General features: G+C 41.9%; 1 protein-coding gene across 4 annotated transcripts in view; it reads right to left on the bottom strand.

The window, feature by feature from the left end:
* Positions 1-22,257, bottom strand: part of KIAA1549 (KIAA1549 ortholog) — a 146,858-nt gene extending 124,601 nt beyond the window's left edge. For 3 of the 4 annotated variants that reach the window (XM_074539048.1, XM_074539052.1, XM_074539050.1), the window contains exon 1: positions 21,649-22,256. In XM_074539048.1, the coding sequence (XP_074395149.1) occupies positions 21,649-21,760 (112 nt within the window). In that variant the 5' untranslated portion in view covers positions 21,761-22,256. Of the gene's footprint in view, positions 1-21,648 lie in introns of all 4 variants that reach the window. The other variant, XM_074539051.1, reaches the window with a different exon arrangement.
* Positions 22,258-25,825: the final 3,568 nt, after the last annotated feature.

Below are 25,825 nucleotides of genomic sequence, written 5' to 3'. Positions count from 1 at the left end.
CAAAAAGACTTTTTGAATAAACCCAGCTAAAGATTACTCTTGTTCAGACTGATAGTTTCAAGAGAATAGAGTTCCCTATAATCCATGAACATTTCTATTTTGGATCTGCTGCATAATTGTGTTGCACAGATGGACTAAGGACAAGGATCTGTCAAAGAGTTAACAGCTGTAATCTCAGAGGTTCACAAATAATTTTAGTAAAAGTAAATTGTGTCTCACTTGTCAGTGACAATATAGTGAAGAGCAGTCTGTACACAACCTTAATGCACCTGAAACTATTTAAACTGGATTTTCAGAGTCTTTAGCAAGGTTCTTGGTCAAAACTCTTAAATTTAACCACTATGGAGTAAGTTCAAGGTGCCAGCAGAAGCCAATTGAAAGCTTTAGAATGCAAAAATATTTCCAGCAGAGGTGCAGCTAAATGTCCTCAAAATGTGATCAGGAGCAAAGAGATGAAGTTGACATCATTTGCCAACAGTTGTTTCAGGAAAGTCCCAACTGGAAAACAGTGGAAAACTCTTCCAATGCTATGGGTCTACATCAGGTTAGGTAAAATTCAATACTGGTGAAGGTGAAATATAGAAAGGAAGAAAACCCTACCTACAGATTCAACAATAAGCTCAAATTAGCTACTACTAACTTGGGAAAAGAGATTGTAAAGTATGATCCACCATGATTTCAAAATGCCCATTCGGTGCTCATCAGAAGTCAAAGATACAAAGCAGAATACTAAAGACTCCTAGGAAAGGAGCAGAGAAGGAGAACAGAAACGTGTTATTATGCCACACTATATGCAAACATTGTGATCTCATCTCGAGTGCTGCATGGTTATAATTATCACCCCAAGAATAGAGAAACAGAGGTGTCTCAGAAAATTAAAGTGTAGGTACAGGCTGACTCCACTGTAAGATTTTCCAGACTGGAGAAGAGACAACAGAAGTGAAATTATGAGAATGAGGCTTCTAAAACCACAAGCAGGATGGATGTGATGAATTTGAAATAAAAATGATGATGTTTCAAAGTTAATAGTTTAAAAATTCAATAAAGGTATCAACTAGAGTAAGTTTAAGAGTGAGAAATTAAATTTCCCCCAAACATAATGAAATTGTGAAACTCAATGCCATAGGATGTTAAGAGTCCAAAGACCATATATAAGTTTTTTAAAAACCTAGGCCAACACTTGGAAAATACTGTATTCATACTGCATTCAATTGCAGAAAACTAGAATAAACATCAGAGAAATAAATACTACAAGCTTGCTCTGTTAGTTATGAGCAACAAGAATTAATTTGACCATTGCTACAAAACAGCAGAGACAGAAGTAATGCAGGAACAGATTCCAGGATCTGCCATGTGGATAAAGCACACTAAACACACAGCCCCAGACATGAAAGTAGATGGGCATGCTATCAAAACATATGGTGCTTTTTAAACTGTTCATTAAAACACTTCTAACACTCTCTGAATTAAAGTTTTATTGGTAAAATGTAATCTCCTCCTAGAACTCCTTTCAGAAATTAATCTGAACCTTTACAGTAGCAGAAATATCAACCACATAAAGTGGAATCACTGCCCTCATTTAAGAAATCTGCAGCTGGTTGATGGAAGTCAACTTTCTCCTCATATAACTATGCAAGGTTTGAGAATTCAGCTCAAGAATTTTATCTAAACACTTACTTGAAAACTTGCACCACAACTTCCATGGAAGCACCATCATTCATTCCAACACTATGAATGGTTTACACAATACATATTCCATCAATTTACATTACTTTAGAATATGCTGTTCTGTATGCAACATATTGCAACACAAGTTCCTCACTTTAACAGGAATTCAAGTTTCACTAAGTCATGAACACACAGCATACCTTTAAAGGTTTGTCAGGTTTTAACTGACAATTAAGTTCTGTCATTTCAAGAGAAACATAAGGGACACAGACTTGTCTTGGATTCTTCCACACTAGCAGTTTTTCTCATCAAATGCTCCTATAAATTGCAAGATTCTTTGTCAGACAATTCTTGCACATTAATGTATTTGGGTGTGGGAGTGGAGCTTTTGAATAATTTTACTGAAATGTACCCTTACCTATAGAAATGGAGGCTTTAATTTAGTTGCAAGGGAACACAGATTCCTAGACAAACTGGTTTTGAAGATGCTATTTTTATTCTCTGTTCTTTCTTTTGTTGCTCTTTTTGTTCTATTTGCACCTTTATCTGCCATGCCTTTTTCAAGTCTGTCCTCTGCCCTCCCCTCTCAGAACACAACCCTGTTCAACCACACCATCTTTCCCCTCCCACTTTTTACATTCTTGCATTCAGTGTTCACATTTTCTGTGAATAAAGGACATCAGCAATAAAAAAACACTTATCGAAACACATTCATTTATCCAATAAAAGGCCATTAAAGTTCCCCCATTTTCACCCAGCTGGTCTTTTCCCCAGTCACTGCTTTTCTTGGTCAACCACTGCACTAAGTTTGAAATCTGGTGTAAAACTGGATTCGTGAACCCCAGAAATCATTACAGCATGATTTTTCAACCATTACTTCCCAGTCTCCTGGGAAAGACCACAGAACACCCAGAAAAGCAAACTCAGAAGGGGAAAACCTATCAACACCAACTTTTCCTAGCTACTCAAAGTCTACAAGTTAAAGAGTCATAGCTCTGCTGCATATGGCCCGTAGAGCAGTAAATTCAATAAGGATTTCTGAGCATGGTAGAAATTCAGCAGTAAACAACTGAGCTGAACAAACATAAACAAGTTCAACTAGCAAACAGTAAATGAGCTTGGCCTGAAGGGTCCAGGTCAGATGGTGCCATCTTCAGCACAGCAACTACAAGATGAATATGAGCTCTCCTCAGAACAGCACAGCAAGACCCTATGCTACCATTTAACTTCACAGAGACCTTAAAGGTCACAGCTGAAAACCACACAAAACTACTGAGCTGCTGCTGTCCCCCTCCAATCACAGATTAAAATGACAAATACTCCTGTTAAACAGCTAACAGAGCAATGAAGCAAGAGAGAGTCATTAAAATGATTGAGATTGTTCACCACAGATATCAGCTTCCATAGTGCTGCACTGAATTATTTATTAATAAGTTTCCACTGCTACAGAAGTGTCACCTCAACTCACTTCAGTTTCGCCACTCTGTGCACACTAACAATTGCCAGTGTACAAAATATGCTTGAGGAGGGCCTTCCACAAATAATAATGGCCAGTAACACGTAAACTTTGGGTTTTTTAAAGAAATACGACAAATATTCCAGGCAAATTAAACCTTTGCTATAGAAGAGTCACTCAGCAAGGGAAGAACGTGTTGTTGTCTGGTCTACTTCCAGTTTTATTTCTAGAGCTACCTCTTACTTGTGGTGGCACACATCTCTGGGGAGTTTCTTGTTTGCTGGAAAAGTTGACTCTGAGACTTCTTTCCCTTTCCTTCTTGACTCTCTGTGGAAATTCAGGATATCATCCAAACACAACCATCTGCTTCTACACCCACAGAGCCCTTGCTAGCAGGGGTACACAACAGTCTGTGTAACACCTCTACTCCTCTCTGACACCCTCCAAAAAGAAGGGAGAAGCACAGGCAGCCGGGGCGGTAGGGACCCAGCTCATTCCAGCTCCCCACTGCTGGCACCACCAGCATCCATGCTGTGCCTTGTCACCCTCCAGAACATTCTATGTTCCTGAATGACACTGCAAACTGTTACATAAGCCAAAGTTTTATTTAACAAGCTGCATGTTATGCTTCAATGTCACGTTCTGTAAGTTTAGTGCAATTCATGACCATCTTGATGTTTTTTGGTATGCAAGTGAATGTTTCCAAACCACTAAAAATTTGCATCAATCTCCTCTACATCCCAGGCAAGGGAAACAAACACAAGCAAACATCTCACACTCTTGGTTGGAGCACGTTTTGCCATTTATTCCAATAGAAGGTGACTGGAGTCAAGGGAAAGGAGAATTAATTCCATGCTACATGATTAGACTCCACAATGTCACTCTTTTACAGCACATAGCCAGAAACCTATAAGGACAGAAAGTGACAATGTGATCTTCCATCCCCATCTCTGGCCTAATTTGTTTATAAATCTTGCCTAAATTGACTCTTGCTTTTTAAAGTTTCCAACACAGCAAGTTGTTCTACAGATAATTATTCCTCATTGTTACAAATCTTGTAACTTCCACTCTAATGTTCTTAAGCTTCAATTTCCCCTCATTGAAAATCTCTCCAATCTGCTCCAAGAGCCCTTCCACTACAGAATTAATATTTTCCACAACACAGAAATAAAGTCACATCTCTCTTGTTTCTAGAGCATGGTAACTAGGCTCCTATTATTGACATTTCCACCTGGAACCATCTTTCCAAAGCATCACAGGGATATTCTCTGAACCATTCCCTCTTAATCAACATCCTTCCTGAGCAGCTGACATTTGTAGCTACCACACAGGTGGGAAAACTTCCCAGCTTCCACTCATACATTTAAACTGTTTTCCCAACCATAACATTGCACAGGGAGCTCCTCTTCAGCAGCCCACCAAACTCTTCCTCCCCCCGATACATTCCCCTCTAGCCCCACATGACTGGTTTTCAGAAATTTTTGTCATCTTAGCAATACAGAACTTTACGGTTTATCTCTAAAGAAATCAGTTCTGTCTCCCTGAACTATTAATACAAAAGTCTACCCACAAAAACAATCAAAATGAAATTTCCTGCACATATTTTACTCAAAATATTAGTGAACAAAGCTTGGTATAACATGCTGATGACTGTTCCATTGCATCTTTAAACAAATGGCTTTAATAAGCTTTTTAATCTAAAGCTAATACCTTATCACAACAGCTGTACCTTTGTGGAGTACACTTTTAAGGACTCAGCTCCCACAGGACAAGTTATTCCCAACTCCCAATAACATCTCTGCAATCCAGAAAGTCACCTCACGTCTCTTTCCCACCTCCAGATAAAGCAACATCTCTGACAAGCTTAATGAACCCTAAATCAGCAGCATCCCTCTCACGTTTGCAACAGTGTGCTACATTTATCATGCACTGGCCTGGTACCTTGGGTGATAGTTTGTAATAGCTCATGGCAGAACTGCAAATGACAATGCACAGAACACCTGTAAAACGCTACCCAAGGATTCATCTCACAGAAACCAGTGGAGCTGCAATAGTGGCTCTTTCCATAGTCATAAAACAAGAGGCTATACTCAAAATATTAAATTGTTCATTCATTAAGCTGGGCTAAAACCACTTCAATACAAATTCAGATGTTGTTGTAACCTAAAACTGAATGCTCCTGTTCCCACAGCTGAAGAATAAAAGGGGAAACATACTCAGTAATGTTTCTCACTATCAATAATCCAGTTGTGGTAAGTGAAAATGTCTGTGGTATCTTTCATTAAACATAGCTAGCAATTGCTCCTCACAGCAAATATGAAATTGGATAATGCCAACAATGCCAACAGAGAGCTGCACAGGATTCCTTCCCTCTCCTCACCATCGTTTTATTCTATTAACTGCTGTTACTGGGGAATAAAATCACTTAAATAGGATTTTAAACAAGTCAGGAATTAAAAATAAAAAACAAGTAAAAAAGAACCTTCCTTCCTCTGTCATTAGGGATCTAAAATAGTCCAAACCACATGACTAAATATATTTACCATGTTTTATTCTACTGTAATGCCGAGATTCAACGTGGTCCATGCACTTTCTAGAAAGTTAAGCCAATCAACGAAATGTTTCATTTCCTCTGCCCTTCCTCCCCTCTTATCCAGTACAATTCCAGCTTTAACAAGCTGGAGGATTTTAGAAACACTGCCTTCTCTCCTTCATCAAGAAGCATTTCACTACATGCACCAGATATATTCATGAAGGGTAAGATCCAGTTCACTAAAGACACTAGACCTTGGCATGGAAGACAGTTTCCCAGGGCTCTAAGCTGGAGATTATTTCATTTTAAGTATTTCTGAGGTAAATTGCATTTCTTGGAGTGTTAATCTCATCATAAACTGAAGTACATGTACAGTGAAAGAAACTGTTGTATTTAACCAAGCCGAAATGACACTCTCAAGACATTAAGCCTATAAAAAGTAGCCCCAGGTTATCAAATGCCAGCAGTATGTCAGCATCTGTGCTGTGGGTGCCAAAAAGTGATGCTGCTGACAGAAGAACCAAATTATCTGAAAAGTCAGCACCTGTGTTTTTGACTCAAGCTTGGTCTAGGTAAAAGAAAAACCTGTATATTAAAAGACAAGCTATTGATACCATTTTTTCACCAAACATCTGGGACATGTCACAGCATCTTTACTTTTCATGCCTGCTCTGTAGAACTCAAGTGACCGACGAGAAGCAGTTCACCGCATCAAGCTTGTGCCACAGTTTCCTTACAGGAGCCTAGTAAATCTGCACCTAAATTCTGACCCTTTCCTCAATTTTGCGTCATGCACCACTATTTCTACAACAGGGAACAGGCCAGGGATTAACAAAAATAACAAAAAAAGCTATGAACGTCTGAATATTCACTACAGTACCAATTCTCAGCAAAACCACTTTTTGGTGTTTCCTTTAGTGAGAAAAAGGTCTCAATAAAGTCGATCTAACCTGCAAAACTTTAATAAAACTTGGCATTTCCAACACTTGCAGTTTTCTTTAAAATGTCAGCATGTTCAGATTTGTATGGTGCTCTTAAGCCTTCTGGGGTTTTTTTTCTTTCCTCCTTTCTCTGCATGGGATGAGGAAACTGAGAACTTGTCAGCTCCCAAACTGGTTTACATAAGCCAGCCCTAATCAGAGCCTGAATCTGCTAGAGTCAGCATCATGAGAGATCTCCATATTTCCCTGAGTATCTCAAAGACTACACCACCACACATTATGGACAGAGAAGCACCTATTACTGACCTTCAAATAGTTATTGAACAGAACCCATGAAAACTCTGTGTAAATGATATTTGACTGAGATTCTATGCTGAAATATATACCTCTGGAAAATTTTCCTGCATTAGTTCTTGGTGGCAGCACAAAATTTTAGCATTGAAGCTAACTATGGAAAACAGCAAAAAGTCTAAATCCTTTACATTGTTATGGAGGGACATATCAGGAACTCTGTTTTTCAAAGAAAGCCTATTATGGCAAAAAATGTCCTCCTCCATTTTAGGCACCACTGAGAACTGCAATCATGATTATTGTAAATTCAGTGCCAGAGATGCTTTAGAATTTTTAACATTTTACATCCATGTGATGATATTTAAATCATTATAACAAAACCACAAAGGCAACACTTCCAGTTTCACACAAGTCTCTCAAGTGACCTACAATATGCACTGCCTCAAATATCTCACTTCTATTAGTTTTTCTCTGGTGAGGTTTCCTCTTCCCTAGACACTCATCCATCATTAAGCCAACGTGCAAATTAAAAAAAATACTGAGTTTTGTATCATTTGGCTTTAAAAAGACCACAAAGACAAAAATAAAAACCATTTACACTGCAGTAAGCAACATGATGGCTTATATTTTTCTCCACAGTATTTCAGTATTCTTTTCTGCTCCCAACCCTCCACACTATCACAACCTTCAGGAAGACTCATGCATTTTCTGTTGTAAAATACATGAGTTTCCATCAAAAGGGGCTGAGAACTGACGTGCCACCATGCTGCCTGTCAGTGTTCTTGCTGCCCCATACCATTAATTCAACTCTTCTGCTCACAGCAAAGTTGCCACCAGCAGCCACTGCCAGCAAGATCCTGCAAAAACTGCAAAAGTCTGCTGGAATTGATGAGTGTGTTCATTACAAAATATTTTGTCTCCACTATTGACAGTGTTTTCAAATCCTGTCTCTCACATGGTAACATTGAGTCAGGCAGAAAAACAAACATTTCCACTACCTATTTAAAGCTGAAGCACACTAATTGGAAGCTTGCTCTCTCTTGGACGATGCAGAAAACATCTTAAGCAGTGTTAGGCAGACAGCATGATGTAAGACAGAATACCTGATTGCAGTCAGCTGCTAGACCTTTACCATTTTATACTGGGTCACCTAAACATTTTCTTGCTTTTCACATGGTCCTGGAAAGCCTAGCTTGCTGATTTAGGAGCACTGAGATGTGTTGGTTTCACCTCAGAACACCTAGGCATGCATTTGCTGCCCTACTGACAAGCCTGGCTCGTTAGACCAGAACAAATCTCTAGCAATGGCCTGATTTGTACACACAGTAATACAGGTGTAGCTGCAGGGTGGTTTTCCTTTTGGACAGCTGAGGGTTCAGGAATAGAAGAGAGCCAGAAATGCAAGGGCAGCAGAGGTTTAGCCAGTAGCCCAGCTAGCCCTGCACAAGGCAGGAGCAGCAAGCAGATGGAGGGAAGCTGAGCACTTTGGCAAAGCTCTGGGCCCATGAGGCTGCACAGGGAGAGCACATGCAGAAACAGTGTGAAGAAAGGAACTGTCAAATGGGGACTGAACAGTAAATAATTCTCAGGCTAGGGCAAGTGTTGAAGCCAGGACTGAAACAGAAGGCATCAACTGTAAAAAAGGATGTACTAAAATGCATGAGTAACAACACTGGCTCTCCTTACCTGTCAGCTAGAAAAGGGAAAATTCTTCATCTAGACAATTTATGGAGCTTAAACTTTCTATACAAATTATAATATGACTGAGGACCAAGAAGACATTTTAATTCAATCACTGATATGAACGTTTCCTTAAAGAAATTCTTACTGTTTACTTTGAGTTGAACAAAGATCCATTTTCCTTTCAGCTGATAAAACTTCCAGAATGACCAACAACTCATACAAACTACTAGTAAGTTATGCAGTTCAAACGAGAAAGGAGTTGCTGTTGAAATGAAGGTTTCTCAACAGGAGAGGCTGTTTAAGATCAAGCAAGTTCAAATTGAGTTGCTCCTTAACAAATTCATTTTGGAGTAAAAGAGAGCTGTGGTGCCATTCTGTCAGTGGCAGCTGTGTTTTGAAAGGTTCTTGCCGCTCCCTTCTGTCCCCTGATACTCATTGCTGCACTCAGAGGTGCCAACACAATTGTTTGTATGACTGTGCTCTATTAAGGGTTTTAAAAACTATCCCGTTTCAAGTGGAAAAGGCAAAACCAAAGCAGTAAAAATATCACGATAAATTACTTTAAAACAAATATAGCCTATACAAAAACCATACAAAAAAAGATACTGATGAGGCAAGTTAAGACAGAAGTAACAGAAACATCTTAAATTGAATCATTCATGTCTGGCAAGAAGAGACTACACTCCTCCTTCTTCCTCCTCCCCTTTTTCCAAGTATTCCCTTCCCCAAGAAGAAAAAACCCCACCCATGCCTAACAAATTCTGCTGTTAAGAGCCTGGAAGAAGTACACAGAACACAAAAACCAACACAAGATGGAATCAGGTCACTTTTCCTGGTCTTCAGTAAGAGGTAAGATGGAACTCCCTGCAACTCTCACTCTAAGACACAAGAGGTAGCAAATAGGATAGAATATATGGGGGGAAATAAGAGAAGCATTGAGGAAAGCAGGGAGGGGAATGTTTGCTCAAAAATCATCCCATAAAAGGATTTTCTTCCCCCGCCCCCCCAAGAAAAACTAATTGACATTTACTATATTGGTTAGAAGAAACTATATTACCATGTTTGTGAAGCAAAATCTCCAGGTCTTGTGTCTCTATTTGAACAGGCACATTTTATGACAATTCAACATTCCAGACAAACATAAAACATTGATATGAAACAAGGCTGAGCTCAAAAGACTAGCTTTGACTATTATTGCTGTGTCTTCTGATTAAATATACATAACACCTGCTGTAATGTGTAAAAACAGAGGAAAATCTAGAGGGTTTACTTGTTTAAAATAGAAATTGATTGCATCATGAACAGCCCACTTACCAAAGCAGGATTTTTATTTAGAAATGTGCCATTTTCCATAAACACCAACAGAAAATAGTATGAGGAAGCCTGCAAGATTTTTTGGATGGAAAAAAGACTATTGATATTGCTATCAGAGACTACATCACCACAAGTCATGCTACTCTTAACTCAATTACACAGCCATTGAACAATTTCTGCATGAACATAAGTGTTTAATTAAAAATAAAGTACACTTAGCATGTCCTTTTTAACTGCTCAGTATAAAAATATCTGACACATTAAGGAAAATCCCCACCTGTTCCCCCAAGAGACTATGAACAGGAGTCTGAGACATGCACAACATTTATTGTTAATAACATATTCCATTGGCTTTGATATTCTTTGATTAAAGCAAATCAGAAAAAAGCCAAACAAATAAATGTTCTTTTAAAATATTTACGTTTCAAACAAAACTTCAATATTTTCCACCTAGCTTGAGACAAAAGAGCTCCAAATTAAAGGCTCTATATTCTTTAGATTGGAAGAGAAAGGAAATTCCTGCCTCAACAGTTTTGAAGCAGTAAGGAATCCAATCCCAGAAGCCACAAAGGATGCAATAATGCCATTTCTCTTACACTGCAGAAACAAATCAGGAAGCATCAACAAGCTTATAACATTTCCAAGCAAGATGAACCATACTAAAGTTGGCACAATAAATACACTGCAGGTTTTAGAGACAGGCCAAATGGGAGCTTTAGTCACTGGGGTTCCCCATCTCATGAACTCCACATGCTCCCTGTTCTTTCCTGCTCCTTCCCACTGCAGGCAAAGAAACCTAAGGAAGGCACTGTAGAATTACCAGAGTAAAGCTGCTCTCAGGTTACTGTATGAGGTGGCTCCCAAGGTGAGCACAATAGAAACAGAATTTGAGACAGCGCTTCCAATTAAACTTGGGAGAGTTCATATGGCCAAACCAGCACAGACAGGCTTCAACCTTTATGAAAAATAAACTATCTGATTTGATATTTTCCCTTATCTCCCAAGGGAGGGGGAAAAACCCCAAAAACAAACCAAAACACACACATTAATGCATTATGAGCACAACCCAACACTACATGCCTCAGCCTGGATGGTGTTTCACAAACACCTGCTGGTTTGGGTGGTTGCTTTCCCAGTCTACAACAAACTATACTTAGCATGCACCTGTGCTTTTCACCTGTCCTCCTACAAATAATTCCATCCACAAGAACTGATCTTAAACACTCTGAAGAATCCAAATAGCTGCTGTTGGATTTAATGCATTACTTTCATCCTACTGGTAATATCCTCATATTTTCCAACTCTCAAAACTAAAAGCATCAAATCTCAAAATACATTTTCATAAACTCCAAGTCCACTAATGCATTAGAAATGTAATTTCTGATTAGGAGAAATAGAAGTAGGAGCTATAAGTATTCACTCAATTCAGCATACTTGGCTTCATAAAGCATATTAACACTTGCACCTGCATTTGGAAGATGTAAAATATTTATTTCTGCTTTTGAAAAAATCTAGAAAGCTACTTAACTTTCACATTTACATATCATATTTACAGAGAACTAATCATATTTACAGATTAAAAGTTTTAGATGTGGCCTCCAAGGCTGATACTATTTAGGAATGAAGGAAGGTACTGGGGAATATTTCTGAAGTATCTCATCTAAGTCACATAGATGTTTTTACTAAGTATATGATCCAACATAACACTGCATTCTATTCTCCAATGACAGAGTTTTATTTCCAAATACAAAATAATACAACCATTCTGAATTGTTAGTGCAGTTTCACACATCAATAGCATGTTTCAACGATGGCTTTGGCTCATTAAAAAATACATCAAAACCATCATTTGAGCGTTATTTTAGAAAAAATCTGAAAGAACCTCTTTAAGGTTTCTAGGCCTATATTCCCCTGATTTCTCTGCATAAACTTTACATATGGCAAATAGCAGTGGTAAATACTAAAGAATCACAAGAATAGGTCAGTACAGAAATTTTATTCAGTTTTGTTTCTAAGTTTCTAATATTCCCAGGACGTTAAGAAGATTATACCTTCAAGTGACACCGCCTGCTTGGAATCCAGTCAATTCAAAAAGAAAGAAACTGGATTTACTTTCATTTCACATTCCTCAGCTTTCCTAATCCTTCTGACAAATTTTACAGTTTTAAGAACATGGTTGTGGTAGAAGCAACAAAGTAACTGCTCACAGAGGTAAACAAAGTAAAAAGACTAACACAATTTATTTTCTTGAAACTTCCTTGCTGGTATTAATATTGGAGAAAAGATTTCTTGAGGAAACTTTGATTACCATGTTGATAAGCATTTATGTAATTTTTAAAACCAAGTTACTATAAAAAGCACATACACACTGGGAAGACAAAGGAAAATTATCTTTTTTTGTTCTTTCAGAATGGAACAAATTACATCTTCTAAAAATTGAATGTCAATGGCTGGAAGCCCAAATCTGTTTCATCCTTCACCACAAGCACAGGAAGTAAGGTCACTGACAGATTTTAATTGAAAACATCTTCCAACCAGACTTCTGCTCTAGATCAGGATTTTGTTCTGTGACGTGCAATTTCTATCCTAATATATCACACAAGCTAGTCCCAGCTCAGCAGCAGCTTCAGTTTTAAGTGCAGCCACCACAGGAGGAGTTACCCAAGCAGAATCCAGTGAAGCTGACAAACAATCGCCTGTCTCCCGTTCAAACAGTAACCTGATACCAGCCCAGAGGGGTCTGCTCCATAAATGCTCGGAGCTTTGTCTGCAAGTAAAGCTCAGCTGTGTCCTTGTGGCTTTGTGGTTGAGCAGAGCTCGCTGCAATCTGCATACATGAGGAGGAATTTATTTACAAGAGAATTACGAGCCACAGGAAAAGGTGAGACAGGCTCAACATCTAATCAAGTTCACACCCAACTAGAGGAATAAATGCTCCCTGCACCACCCTGCAGCATTAAACAGCTGCCTTTAAATAAGGAAAGAAGTTTACTTAGAGACTCTCCACATACCAGCTCAATACACTACTGGCTGGGGAGCAAAAAAAGGAGAGTCTTCTTTTCTTATAAGAATTCATAACAGCTTCATTTTCTGTATCAAAAGATTCAGTAAGAAATTCAGTCCAAGAGGGTGTGAATTAAGAACAAAGAGGCTGAAAACAAAATCTGTAAATTGTATCAATGCTACTTTAAAAAAAAATAAATCTTCACCTGTACTATGTGACTGTCCTATGTGACCATTTATTTTCAGAGTGCATTTAGAGTTCTCGAGTTTATCTTACCAGACATCTGAGAGTTTTCTGTTAAAACTAAGACCAGCTACCCATTTAGACAATGCCCTTCTCCACAGCTCTAAGGCAAGCTCTAAAGTGAGGATGCTCAAGTCAATATTCAGGGCAGCCACAAAAACCCCTCCAAATCTGCAACATCAAGCAGCCCTCCTCTTAGCACAACACCTTCCATTACTGATATCCTAATCTATATTCCAAATTTCATCTGCTCTGAGTACAGCTCCAGTCCAGGGTTATCTCTGCTGCTCCTTATTTCAGTATCCTCCTGACCAAAGTTTGTATCCCCCCTTGCTCTCACCCTGCCACAGTAACCAATCTCAGAGAGAGGGCACAAAGACAGCCCCACACTGCCTTAACTGCCCAGAAGAGCTTTGTCAGAACTGAGAACTTCACACACCTGAGCCCAGCCCAACAAGCTCCCAGCTCTGGCCAGGACACCCCTGCTGCTATCCTACAGCACTTGCTGCTCCACTCAGGATACCAGGTGGGAGAACTGATGTCTCTCAGCTACTGGAGAACTAACGATTTGTCTTCTCCCTTTGACACAGGCCCACAGATGGCAGCACACAGAACGTGGCAGCTGAAGCTTTGGTCTGGTGTCATTTCTTTGCCCAGTCTCCCAATTGTCTTGCATCACTCAGGGCCTCTTGCTTGCACCCTCACTCCCTTTGCTAAGGACAAGGGCAAATCCTGCTTTCTGTGCCAGGATGAAGAAGTTCCCAGCTTGACCAACTACACATTTCATAGAAATAGCAATGAAGTGTTTTCTTCAATACTGCCTCTCTCTATCCCACCTCTGAAATATAAAAATGCTAGTAATAATTCAGTTGATGAATAAAGACATGCAGATTCACATCCACACCACTATTTGTAGCTGTTTTCTCAGTGATAACCTCTCACTGATGCAGCACTCTAAAATGCTTCACAAACTGACCTTGCACAGAGGGCAACCTAGAAAGTTAGTGTGTTTATCCTGCCTGTTAGTACCATGGATAAAAACACTGCAACAAGGATTACAAAATGTTCTCTGAAAGCTTAAAAAATGTTAATCCTAAAAATCAACCAACATAAAATCCACAGATTGTTTCTTCACCTGATCAGTACACCAAAGTTCTCAGTAATAAATAATATTAGTCCCAAAGCTGCAGTCTGCACATAAATGACATTTATTTGTTATTTATTATTTGTAGTAACTCACAAAACCAGAACTGCAAAGTACTTCATATCACTGTTACAATCCTCTTCTGTTAGATCATTCTACAAGCTCATCTGTCAGCTCCAGTGACACATTACATTATTGCCCCAAACCATGCAATTCACAGTTTCATTATCCCCACTGTTAAAAAGATCAGCAGTTAGAAAACCTGTCTTGCCCACTTGAATTCAAGTCCTCTTTTCTTCCTCAACATAAACAACTATTTATACCATTTCCCTTTATGTTTAATATTTTATATTAATATCTTATATGTTTGAATAAAGTCCTGTCCCTCTGGCATTTTTTCTAGATTAGACATTCCCAATAGTTCTGCAAACTGAACTGTCTCTGGTAGCCTGTCTCTTCCTTGAAGGACAAGGCCCTTTACTAGACACTGCATTCCAGCTGGAGCTCTTGTGCTACTGAAGAAAACCAATGAGTTATTGCACAGGATAGGCCCAGTACCACTGGGATCCTGGTGAATCCCATTCTGTCCATGATCCCTGATATACACCAGGCCCTTAATACAACACTACTGCATTGTCTGGTCCCCATCCTAGAGCTAAGCAGGTTTTCAAGTCCTTCAGTATGACACTATTATGCATGTTCCTTACTGAAAATCATGGATTTCAGGCCCTTGATTTACTGTGTTTCCACCATTTCTCCCTCCTCTTCCCCTAACTTGCAGGTGAATTTTAGCCTCTTATCTATTTCAAATGTTCAAGACCTAACATGCTGTCTTGACCAGATGGCTGAAGCCAAATCAAAGTTCTCTACAGGACATTAATTCACAGAAGAGAAGCCTCTCTAAATCAGAGGGGAGAATGGAAAAGGACTAAAAGGGTTAGAAAACAGTTTGCATATGAAGAGCAACTGGAGGGGTAGGAGATGTAAGCTGAAACTGCTAAAACTGAAAGTGAGCAAACATAACCATGATTTCTTTTAAAGAATATTTGATTTATAAAAAACCCCAACATCAAAATCCTACTGCACCTTGATACATAGTACATCTTCTCATCCCTAAGGTGAGCTAACTCACTAAAAAGTCTTGGTGTGGTAAATACATCGTGTTCCACCAACACCTGTTACTTTCTATTTGCTTACAACTAGTTTATTTCTTACACTTGCTTTCTGTAGAGTCAAGTTCTGCAAACTGCTTTATCATCTGCTGGATCTCTACTGTTCTCAAGACAAAAATCTGGCTTTTCTGACCAGCTTTTTTTGCTCACAGTTACTGCATCTGGACATTCCTTAGGATCTTGAAAATCAAATGAGGAACTGCATCTGAGAAATTGCGTTTTACAAATGGCGAAACTGAGAAACAAGGTCAAATTCTGAGAGCCTAATTTGAAACATTAATTAGTATTTAGAATTTCAGACACAACATCTATTTACGAACAGCTTCCCCTGATTTCTTTGGCAGCTGGAAGCACTCAGCATTTCTGCAACACAGATCCCAGAGGTCTGACATCCAGTAAATGAGGAACACACACAGCTAGTGACCACCTGTGGGAAGCTTGGTTTAAGCAACTTGAGCATCACTGAAACTCTGCAACAGCAACACAACTCAATTGTCTAGAACGGCATTTAATTACATTAACAGCAAAACCTCTATTTGAACTTCCCTGTCCCTCCTTTCATGTCACACCTCAAACATCTGCTACAAAGGAGTCCTACAGACTTCTTCATTTGCTAGCCAGTTCCCATTTTTCCCCAGAAGAGGATCAGTCCTTGAGCACAATGATGGTCCTGTGTGTAGGTGTGCATATGCAGGTGCCTCTATAGCTATAAATATTATCTATATGGACACATACCTTGTAACCATAGCTGTACAACAGCTTGCAGGTACAGAAATTTAAAACCTCTGTATGGATTAATAAGTTATTTTAATGTCAGTATTTCCAACTTGCTGATTTTTGTCTCTGCAGTCTTCATATGCTGCTACAATTTTTGTGGAGGAATTTTTCCAGTTCTTAAAACAAACTTAGAAAAACACTTCTGTCACAAGGCTGATTCATGCACATTCATGAAATGTTCTAAGGAGCAGCAGCAGATTACCATGCTTCTGGCTAAGAGGAGAAAAGGACCAACACTCTGAAGCCCTAAATTCTGTGCCAAATTCTGAAGGAAGTGTCCCAGAGCAGCAGGCACACATTTTCCCATTTTTAATTCGCAAGCTTGATGCTTTTGGTCACATCTCCTCCAGTCTTGTCCCAGCCCCTTGTCTTCCCCACTTCTGATTCATCCTTTCAACACTATTTTTTTTTAATGCTTATTTTCCTTTTTTAAACTGAGTCCATCTGTGTTTCCCAGTGTGCTTATCCTACTATCAAACTGCATTGCTTGCTTCACCTAGGATTAATTTCTGCATTGCAGTTTCTCTCATCTACAGACCTATTTTACACTCTTGACCTACTGTCCTGCGTCCCACTCTTTGTGCCCTGACAGTTCCAGTTTCTTTCATCTGACAAACCTTCTTGCAATTTGTGTCTCTTCCCCTCCTACGACTTCCAGGTTTCTGGACACATCTCATCAACAAGCTGAAGAGTGCCTGAAAGATCCTCAGACCCTACTCCAAATTAAACTTAAGTCCCATGTTGGCTCCTTCTAAGGACTTATTTCTGTTTGCCCCCTTGGGCCTGGTGAAATCAAAGACCACCAAAGAGCACCAGGAGGCAGATGCCAAAGACACCCTAAAGAAAGCAAAGCATTACATAACAGAAACATGGCCTTAAAAACAAGGCAGGAAGGTGCTCAGTTCTCAGTCCTGAAGCTCAGTCCAGTCCCGCTTCTGGAGCAGCTTAGATAGACTTTCACAGCAAAGTCCAATCTTTCCCCTAACATTTCAGATTATGGGAAGAGTGCTGAGTACATCTGCCCAGGCAACACATATATTCCAGGTCAGTACTGACAGGTAGGTGAGGTCCCACAAAAATAGTCCATATTCAAGCTTCAGCTGACAAAAAAAAAAGTCATCTTCTCTAATGTAGCCATGTCTACCTAAATTCAGTCATTACAAGCTTTCAGAAAAGAAAAGTCCCTCTCAAAGCAAGACTGGGGAAAACATCCCCTCAGAGCAGACACAATCCAGCAAAGTTTAACTGCACTGCTCCAAAGCATAAGGGTATTAAAGCTGTTCAGAAAAGAAGCTGGCAGAACTCAAAGCAGAAGCCATTGTTTTCCTCTTGCCTCAACATCAGAAGTTGCTGAACTCTTCCAACTGACATTTTGCAAAGAAGAAAAAGCTTCAGCCCCTAGCTAAATGCACACTTTACAAAATTTCAATTGAAATATTTAAGTTTGTTCTCAACTCCACTGCAAAGCATAAATATTTCTTAGACACATCTCACAGCTTAAGTAAGATCTAGAACAATTAGGCCCATTTCCCATATTTATTTGGGCATTTTACATGCCATTAATTACACTGACAAATGAGTGATGTGAGTACTGATAGTCAATTTTATCTGTTCTTTCCCCCCTAATCTCATGTGTTACCAAAAAAAAAAAAAAAAAAAAAGGACACCACTAATGAATTGCACTTATAAAAGGTTTTTCCTTAGTCTCCCAAAACAGCTAAAACAGCTGTCTCCAGTTACATCAACAGCTGAAAACACGGTACATTTAGGGAGTATCAATCAAATTTGTTATTGAGTTCACGTGTGTTTGGCAATCACTGCAAAAAGGCATAGAAAGATATGACTTTTCAGGAGCTAGAAAGGCTTCACATCAGGTAACTCCAGAGTGAAAAACTGTCCATACTTACAGGGACTCCATGAGAATGGGATTCTTCTACATGAGCCAAAATAGAAATTGACTACACAATTAAGTTCATTTAACGCTACTGTTTTACCAAAGTAAGACAAAATTTAAAGGATAACCATTTCCTTGCAGCTTTTTTTCCTCATACACAGGTTCCCAGGACACACTGTATTTAATAACTCTTATGCAATTAGCATTCATTATGCTGTATGCCACAACAGGCCAGGCTGGAGACACACTGGTACTTAAGGACAGCATCCACAAAAACTCTTACACAACCAGTGTTATTCATTCTGTCTGCCACAATGGGCAGAGCTGGAGACTCTCTGCTAGTTTAGGACATCAGCCACAATGAGATTTACTTTCAAATGAAGGAAAGCCATGTCTCCCACAGCTGAAGTGAGACTGTGTTATTAAGAAGTCTATTCTGCTTCACTTTTCTCCCAAGCAACTCCCACACATGCACACACATTCTGAACTGACAAGCAAGAATTGGGATGTCAGAACCTGCCATTTACCACAATCACCAGCTTCCCAAGACAAAGATTTGTGCTGCAGCAAGGAGTCACTGCTCTTCAACATGCCCAGTTCCTGAAATCTATCACCCAAGGTAGGTCAAAGCCTGCTTTGCTGAAGTCATGCTGTATTTCAAGTCCCAGCCCTGCCTGAGAAGTCAAAGACTTTGCTTCACAAAAAGCCCTCACAAAACAGACATCACTGAACAAAAAGCTGCACTGTCCACTAGCTTGTTTAGCATTCTTACTTCTTGAAAGAACATGCAAACAAAAAACACATTTCCTCTGGCAGGACTACAAGTGTAGCTTGTAGACACGAGGCTGACATTAATAAAGCTAGCACAGCATAGAAAGCAGTCATAAAGAGAATCCTCCAACCATATGGGTCTTCTGTGAAAATGAACTGGAAGCAAGCTTGACAAGCTCAACTGGCCACAAGAGATGTGATGCCAACTCAAGTGTTTGCAACAGACTAATGCAATTAAGTTGAATAAACAATATCCTGCAACTCTCCCATAAGGCAGCTACATCTGATTCCCTGCTTGACCTCCACAACTTGCCCTTGGTCCCTGAGTCTCTGAGGAGACTCACTGCAATCTTTTCAGAGTCCACAACACAGAGTTCTCCTCCCTCCCATGAAAACAGCACAGCGAGACAAGATAAATCCTCCTGATTGTCAGTGCGGGAGTTGTGCAGATTGTGCAATGGAACAAAAGCAAAAACATAGCCTGTGCTGAGCAGCAAGAAATTCAAATAGCCTGGCCAAGGCCCTGCTTCACTGAGGTGCTCAAAGGCAAACCCACCTTCAGCACACTGGTGTCCAACCACACACTAAGGGTTCAGCATCTGCTTAACTGGAGAGGCTGCAGCCCTGATTCAGCAACATGTGACTTTTGTGGGAGCTGGATCAAGCATTCCAAAACCCAAGTTGTTTAACTACTAAATTTTCTTAAGTATTGTCCTTGCTATTTCAACTGCAGTAAGTGGCCATTCCACTCTTACTGTATGCTCCTTCTGTGTAACTCAGAGCTGTAGGAGTTTGCTCTTGCTGTCCCTAGACTGGTGAAGACCATATGGCACTGAAAGGCAAATGAACTGCACCCTAGAGAGATTTACGAGAGTTGTAAATCTGTTGATCAGTTAAGTGAAAGCTACCCAAACCTAGGGCATTTGATCAGTATACAGCTCTTCTGTTTCACAACATCCATTACACCATCAAAACATTCAACACTGAAAACAAGATTCTGATGAAGATGGTGTTTTCTAAACCTTATGGACCCCAGAAAGAGAAATCAGATTTCTGCCATGCTTTTAAATAAAGCATTTCACCTTAACAAAAAAGAACAAGATATCCTTGCTCTCTTCAACTTGCAGACTTTAAATCTCTGCAATCAATGGACCATTTCTGAGATGCCAATAAAAAAAGCATCCTCTGAAGAGCAAGTTTACTCTCAGTATCCTCAAGTTCATTGTGCATGATTCACATGCCCAGTGGAAATTGAAAACATAGAGGACTCTCAAATCAAAACAGCTTAAAGGCTCCTGCCATAAACTGAGCAGGAAAGCAGAGCTTTGGGCAAGATCTGTTGTCTCTAAGTACGCTCTTCCAGCAGCTCAAACACTGGCTGAGTTACATAACTTTTCTACTGCTGTTTTCAAGTTATACAAGAACGCACAAGAATCACACAAATGTTTACAGAAATTCACAGCCACGTTTAATTAAAAGCTACTATGTACCAAAGAAACAAACAAGAGCCTTCAAGGACTTACTATGAAAATACAGAAGAAACCCAGCAATTCTCAGAGGCAAAAAACCACAAGTAAATTTCCAACTTACAAACCTAGTGCTTTGCCTTCTATTTGTATGCAAAATCTGTTTTATTAAAGAAAAATCACTGAAGTTTACAATGAAATATCAATTTTCAAGTAGCCTGGAACATCTCTCCTAGGCTATGACGGGAGCTGGAGGAGAGTGTAACTTCTCTGAAAAGCTAAGTAGTCACCTCCAAAACATGAACTACTTTCTGAAGTGGAATAAAGGATTATTATAAAGAGATAAGCATGTTTTATAACACCAAGGGTTCTTAAGCACCCAGCAATAATCACCACAATTCCTGTGTTTGAACAAAAGAGTCAACACTAATTGGTCTGCTTCATGACACAGGTTACTGCAGGCTCTTATCACTTATTGCCACTTATCAACAACTTTCTGATCCTGAGTAAAATGTATTACCTTATACCTATTATCTACCAAAATGAAAACCTAATCACAGCAAAACTGTACCTTTCCATGAAACAATAGTTATTACTATTTTTTTTAAGTATTAAAGATGAACCAAGAAGCGCTATGGGACAAGAACCAAATGAGACATCTCTGTGATTAAACTGTCTGCTTAACTACAGACTAATTCTGATACCTGGGGCCACAAGAGAAAAGACGAGAGAAAAAAAAAAAGGGGTCACTGATTCATGATTTTTCCGAAACACCTACTGAACACACCACCCTCTGGAGCCCGAACCGTTCTCTCCACGCACAAGTCAGTGCTTGGAAAGTCGTCTTGGGCGTTTCGCGAGGCTCCCGATGCCTCCTTACTCGAAAGCTGGAGGAGAGCCAGGCTGCCCTGCATGTACCCCGCAGGTGCCACCGCAGCCCGACTCGGGGCACCTCCGGCCGCTGAGGCCACACGGCGCGGTGCCCGCTGCCCGGCACAGGACACCCTCCGAGCTCCAAACGCCGGCTGTCCCCTTTGTCCCCGCACCGCTTCTCTCCTTCTCCTCCGCGGGTCGGAGCCTGGGGGCTGCCGCGGCCCCGCACCGGAGCGTTCGCGGTCTGCCTGCGAACAATGCGCGCCTTTTCTGGCGGAGCTCCCCGGCCGCGCCGGCCCCCGCCCGCCGGCACCGCCGCATTGTTACCGGCGCTGCCGCCCCCCGCACCGCACCGCCCCGCTGCCGGCACGGCCCCGGGCCCCGCACACCTGCCCCCGGACCCTCTTTGTTCCCTTACCTGCGGCGGGAGAGCCCCGCAGCGCCGGCACGGCGAGCAGCAGCGGCAGCAGGGCGGGCAGCGCCGGCCGCCACCGCGCCGCGGCCACCGCGAAGCGTGTCATCCCCTCCATGGCACGGCACGGCCCGGCCCGGCGTCAAGTCATCGCGGCGGTCCGCGCGTCCCCCCCGCGGGGGGCTGGAAGGGCTGGGCGGGCTCGGCGGCTCCTCCCGGGCGCATCCACCGCCGGCGGGGCTGGGACGCCCGCGGACGGGAGGCCGCCGCAGCACCCACCCTTCCCCACGCCCACCCCTTGGGGAGCGCTCACGGGGGCAGCGCCGCGGCGCCTCCCAAGAGCGGCGGGGGAGGGCGAGCGGTGCGGCTCGGCGCCCGGAGGGCAGGCGGAGGGGCAGCCCCCGCACTGCGGGACAGCGGGGCTCCTCGGCGGGACGCCTACGGCCCTTCACGTGTGAGAAGCCGGCGGCGGCGGCAGCCCGGACCCGGCACCCGCTCGCTCCCCGCCCGCCGGCGACGCGCTGCCCCCGGCGGAACCCGGCGCGCGGCGGCGCGCACAGCCGGCCCGCCCGCCACCTGCGCGCTCCCGGCCGCGTCCGCGTCTGCGCGGGGGCGCGCCCGGCCCGCCCCCTCCGCCGGGGCGGTGGGAGCGGGGCGGGGCCGTGAGGGGCGGGACGGCTGCAGCTCCGCCCGGCGCCTCCCGCCCGCCGCGACCCGGGACGGTGCTGGGAGTGCCCCGGGATGGCCGAGGGCTGCCGCTGTCTGCTCCCGGAGCGGAGTGTCCCTGCTGCCGCTGCTTCCTGACTGCGCTCTCCCGCGGCACAGCGAGGTTGGCAAGCCGGCAGTCCCGTCCCTCAGCCCCTCAGGGCAGGCTGAGTGGTGCCTGGGCTCTTCCCCAGGCGGTGCACGGAGGTTTGAGAGCTGGAACGGTAACGGGCGCGGCAGTGAGGGTAGAGCTGTGTGGCAGGACACCCAGGGGATTGCAGACATAAGGACAGACGACCCTTTCACCGCAGGGTTTGTCCTGATCCCGGCTCTCCTCAGGAGCAGGGGTGAGCGCAGCAGTAAAAGAACCACAAAAAGAATCATACCAGTAAAAGAACCATACACGAGCTGTGAGGGGAGCCCTGCACAGGGCAGCCCCAAGAGTCAAACACCATGTGCTGGGGAACCTTGTCCAAACACTTTTTCGGCTCTGTTAGGCTTGGTGCTGTGATCACTTCCCTGGGAAGCCTGTTCCACTGAATAACCATCTTAAAGGGGAAAAACCTTTTCCAAACATCCTGGCCAAATCTCCATGACACAGCTTCAGGCCATTCCCTCGGGTTCTGTCACTGGTCACCAGAGAGAAATCAGTGTCTGTCACTCTGCCTCCCCGCCAGGCAGGTGTATGAGGTCTCCTCCAGGCTGAACTGACCAAGCAACCTCAGCTGCTCCTTGTATGGTTTCCTCTCAAGGCCCTTCACCATATTCATGGCCCTCCTTTGGATGATTTCTAATAGTTTTAGAGTCTTTTTTATATTGTGGCACCCAAAACTGCACACAGGACTCAAGGTGAGGTTCCAGCAGCACAGAACAGAGCAGATCTCCCTTGACTGGCCAGAGAGGCTGTGCTGGATCCATCCCAGGACATGGATGGCCCTTTTGGCTGCCAGGGCACACAGTCACTAAGGAGCACCAACCAGGGACAGCTGGGAAAAGATGCCACTACAGATCAGAGCTGGGCTCACATATGTTTCAGCTGCACTCAGAATTAACCAGGATATCAGTTCCTCGGGAACACATCCATTGCAACAGAAACAACTCACTCCCAGAGATGGATGGAGGGAGAGAAGGATTCATTTTGCTGACATGTAGAAGTAAAACAATGAGCTATACCTGTACATCACACAATGAACATCACACTCACTCTGCAAAGGAAAATAAAGCACGGTGAGTCCTTAGCAATGGAAATAAGCAAAGTTGAAATCACATCAGCTGAAGATGTGGCTCAATATAGACATCACAAGTAAAGAGAGGGTGGGAAATCTCAAAAAAACCCCTGGTTTTACATAAGACATTTTCAGGGTCAAAAAGTCCACAGATGCCATTTTATCAAAGGCAATCAACTATGATGAGTATTTCATGCCTTCTAGCACAATACTTTCCTCTACTAAACTGACCTATAATTTCATTCTAAAAGTCACTCTCAGTCAGCAAGATATAATTTTTTTTCAATTTGTACAGTGGAGAGACATTTTACAGAATATTTCATGGGTGTTTACCACATATATCTTCATTCTAAATTAAACATCCTAAGGTATAAAATCGCATGTAAAGATGTTAAACATAGCAAAAAGAAGACCACAGTAGAAATCCCCCTCTGCCCCATAGTTTTTGAAATATCTAACAGAAAACTGGATGCAGAAAAACTTGCATTACGTCACCTTTTTCCCTTTTTTCTGAGCAAATAAAAAAAATCAGGGCCTGAGGATTACTTCTGCTGCATTAAATTGCTGATAGACAAAAGAATGGCTCTGATATTCCTTTTAATTTACTAAAACCAGAACCCATTAGGACATAATTTTTTTCTTTGTGACTTGCCAGTCCCTGAAAACAGCTCAGCTCAAAAGAGCATTCTAGCCTTTTGTTGTAATTACATACCCACCATTTGTGGATACAAGCCATGTCAGGTACTTCATTGCTGCCATCTCTTTCAGTTACTCATGTCCTCCTTAACCTCTCCTGCAAATGTGCAGTGCAGACTAAACAATATTCACCAAAAGCTTAAAAAAACCCACATCTTTCCAATGTGACTTCATTGTAAGCAGCTGTGTGCATGCATGTTTGGCATTGGAGCATGCAGTCACATACTCTTTCTGTTTGCAAAATGTGGTTTTCTTTTTCTTTTAATAAGCTAGCCCTCAGTAAGTGGACCGGAATCCATCTCTCCTTCAGATTCTGTGGGTGTTTTGGCAGTTAAGACCCTTGAAATGCTTAATTACAAAACATATTTCAGACCCTGCCTATCATCTTCACCTAAAGATACCACATTTCACTGTTGTCCTAACAATGCCTCTAGTAACAGAGCACTTAATGCTGCCTTTAGTACATTTCAGATTGCCTGTAGATAATTTGTTTCACCAAGATCCAGAGGTAACTTTCCAGACTAAAGTGTGAGACTTCTCTCGTGTTTCTAAGATGTCATCCATAATGAAATACTCTGCAACCACTAACTCATTCACTGTCTCGCCTAACACGATTTCCTGCTCCAGTTCCCAGAGTTCAGTTCACGAAAATAATCTCCTTGTCTTGTATTTGGGTTCTTGTTCCCCAGTTTCTGTGTCTTTTGAGACCAAACTGGTAATTATGTTACTTGCCCGCTTCCTGGGGCAATTTAAGAACTGTCACATTCCATTACATATTCTCTATTCCCTTGAAATTTCACATGTTCCAGCAGACACCTCCAAATTAAAGTCCTGTTGGTAAACAGTAACCAGCACTGAAAGAGGAGCTGTGAGATTGTTACCTGTTATGCTAGAGTCCATCCTCTGGTTTGGGCTGCTGTTTCCAGAAGGTGTGAAAGAATTTCCCTCATCTCAGATGATCCTCTGTCCTGTTTTAGCCTCTTCTTTCCCCAGAGCCATACTTTGCCATACTGGGGCAATGCATTTACAGTTGTAAGTCCTACTCCTCTTAGTAATTACATTAACTTTAGGATTTTTGCATTGTTGTTTAGTTTCTTTAAATTTTTGCAGTCCTGGAAAGCCACATCACTTGTGTCAACCTGATTGACGTTAACTTCACCCATTTGTCTTGATGAACCAGGGCAGGATTTATGCACATGAACTGGGCATCTTTGTGGTAGCTGACTCCCACTGATTTAAGACCAACTGCCTTCTCTCCCTCCCTTTCATCTCCTTTTCACCTATTGCAGATGCACAGATAAAAGATGCTACAGAATAACCAGCAAGAACTTCACACAGATGTCCCTTGTTCAGACGATATGCTGGGATTTGTGGTGGAGGCTGTGTTTTTCCCTTTCCCTTTGGAACAGCAAAAAAACCAAATCCAAAACACCATACATGCTTCTAACAAGTATCTTAAGTCAAGAATGACAGTTAATTATATCAGTATTAAAAAAAACCAAAACAAACAAAATCCCCAAAGACCTATAGGACACTTCAGATTCCACTAAAACAGA

The sequence above is a fragment of the Zonotrichia albicollis genome, chromosome 4 (assembly GCF_047830755.1).
Source record: "Zonotrichia albicollis isolate bZonAlb1 chromosome 4, bZonAlb1.hap1, whole genome shotgun sequence".
NCBI lineage: Eukaryota > Metazoa > Chordata > Aves > Passeriformes > Passerellidae > Zonotrichia > Zonotrichia albicollis.
The sequence above is the reverse complement of the archived record's forward strand: the minus strand, read 5'-3'. Positions and strand labels throughout refer to the sequence as shown.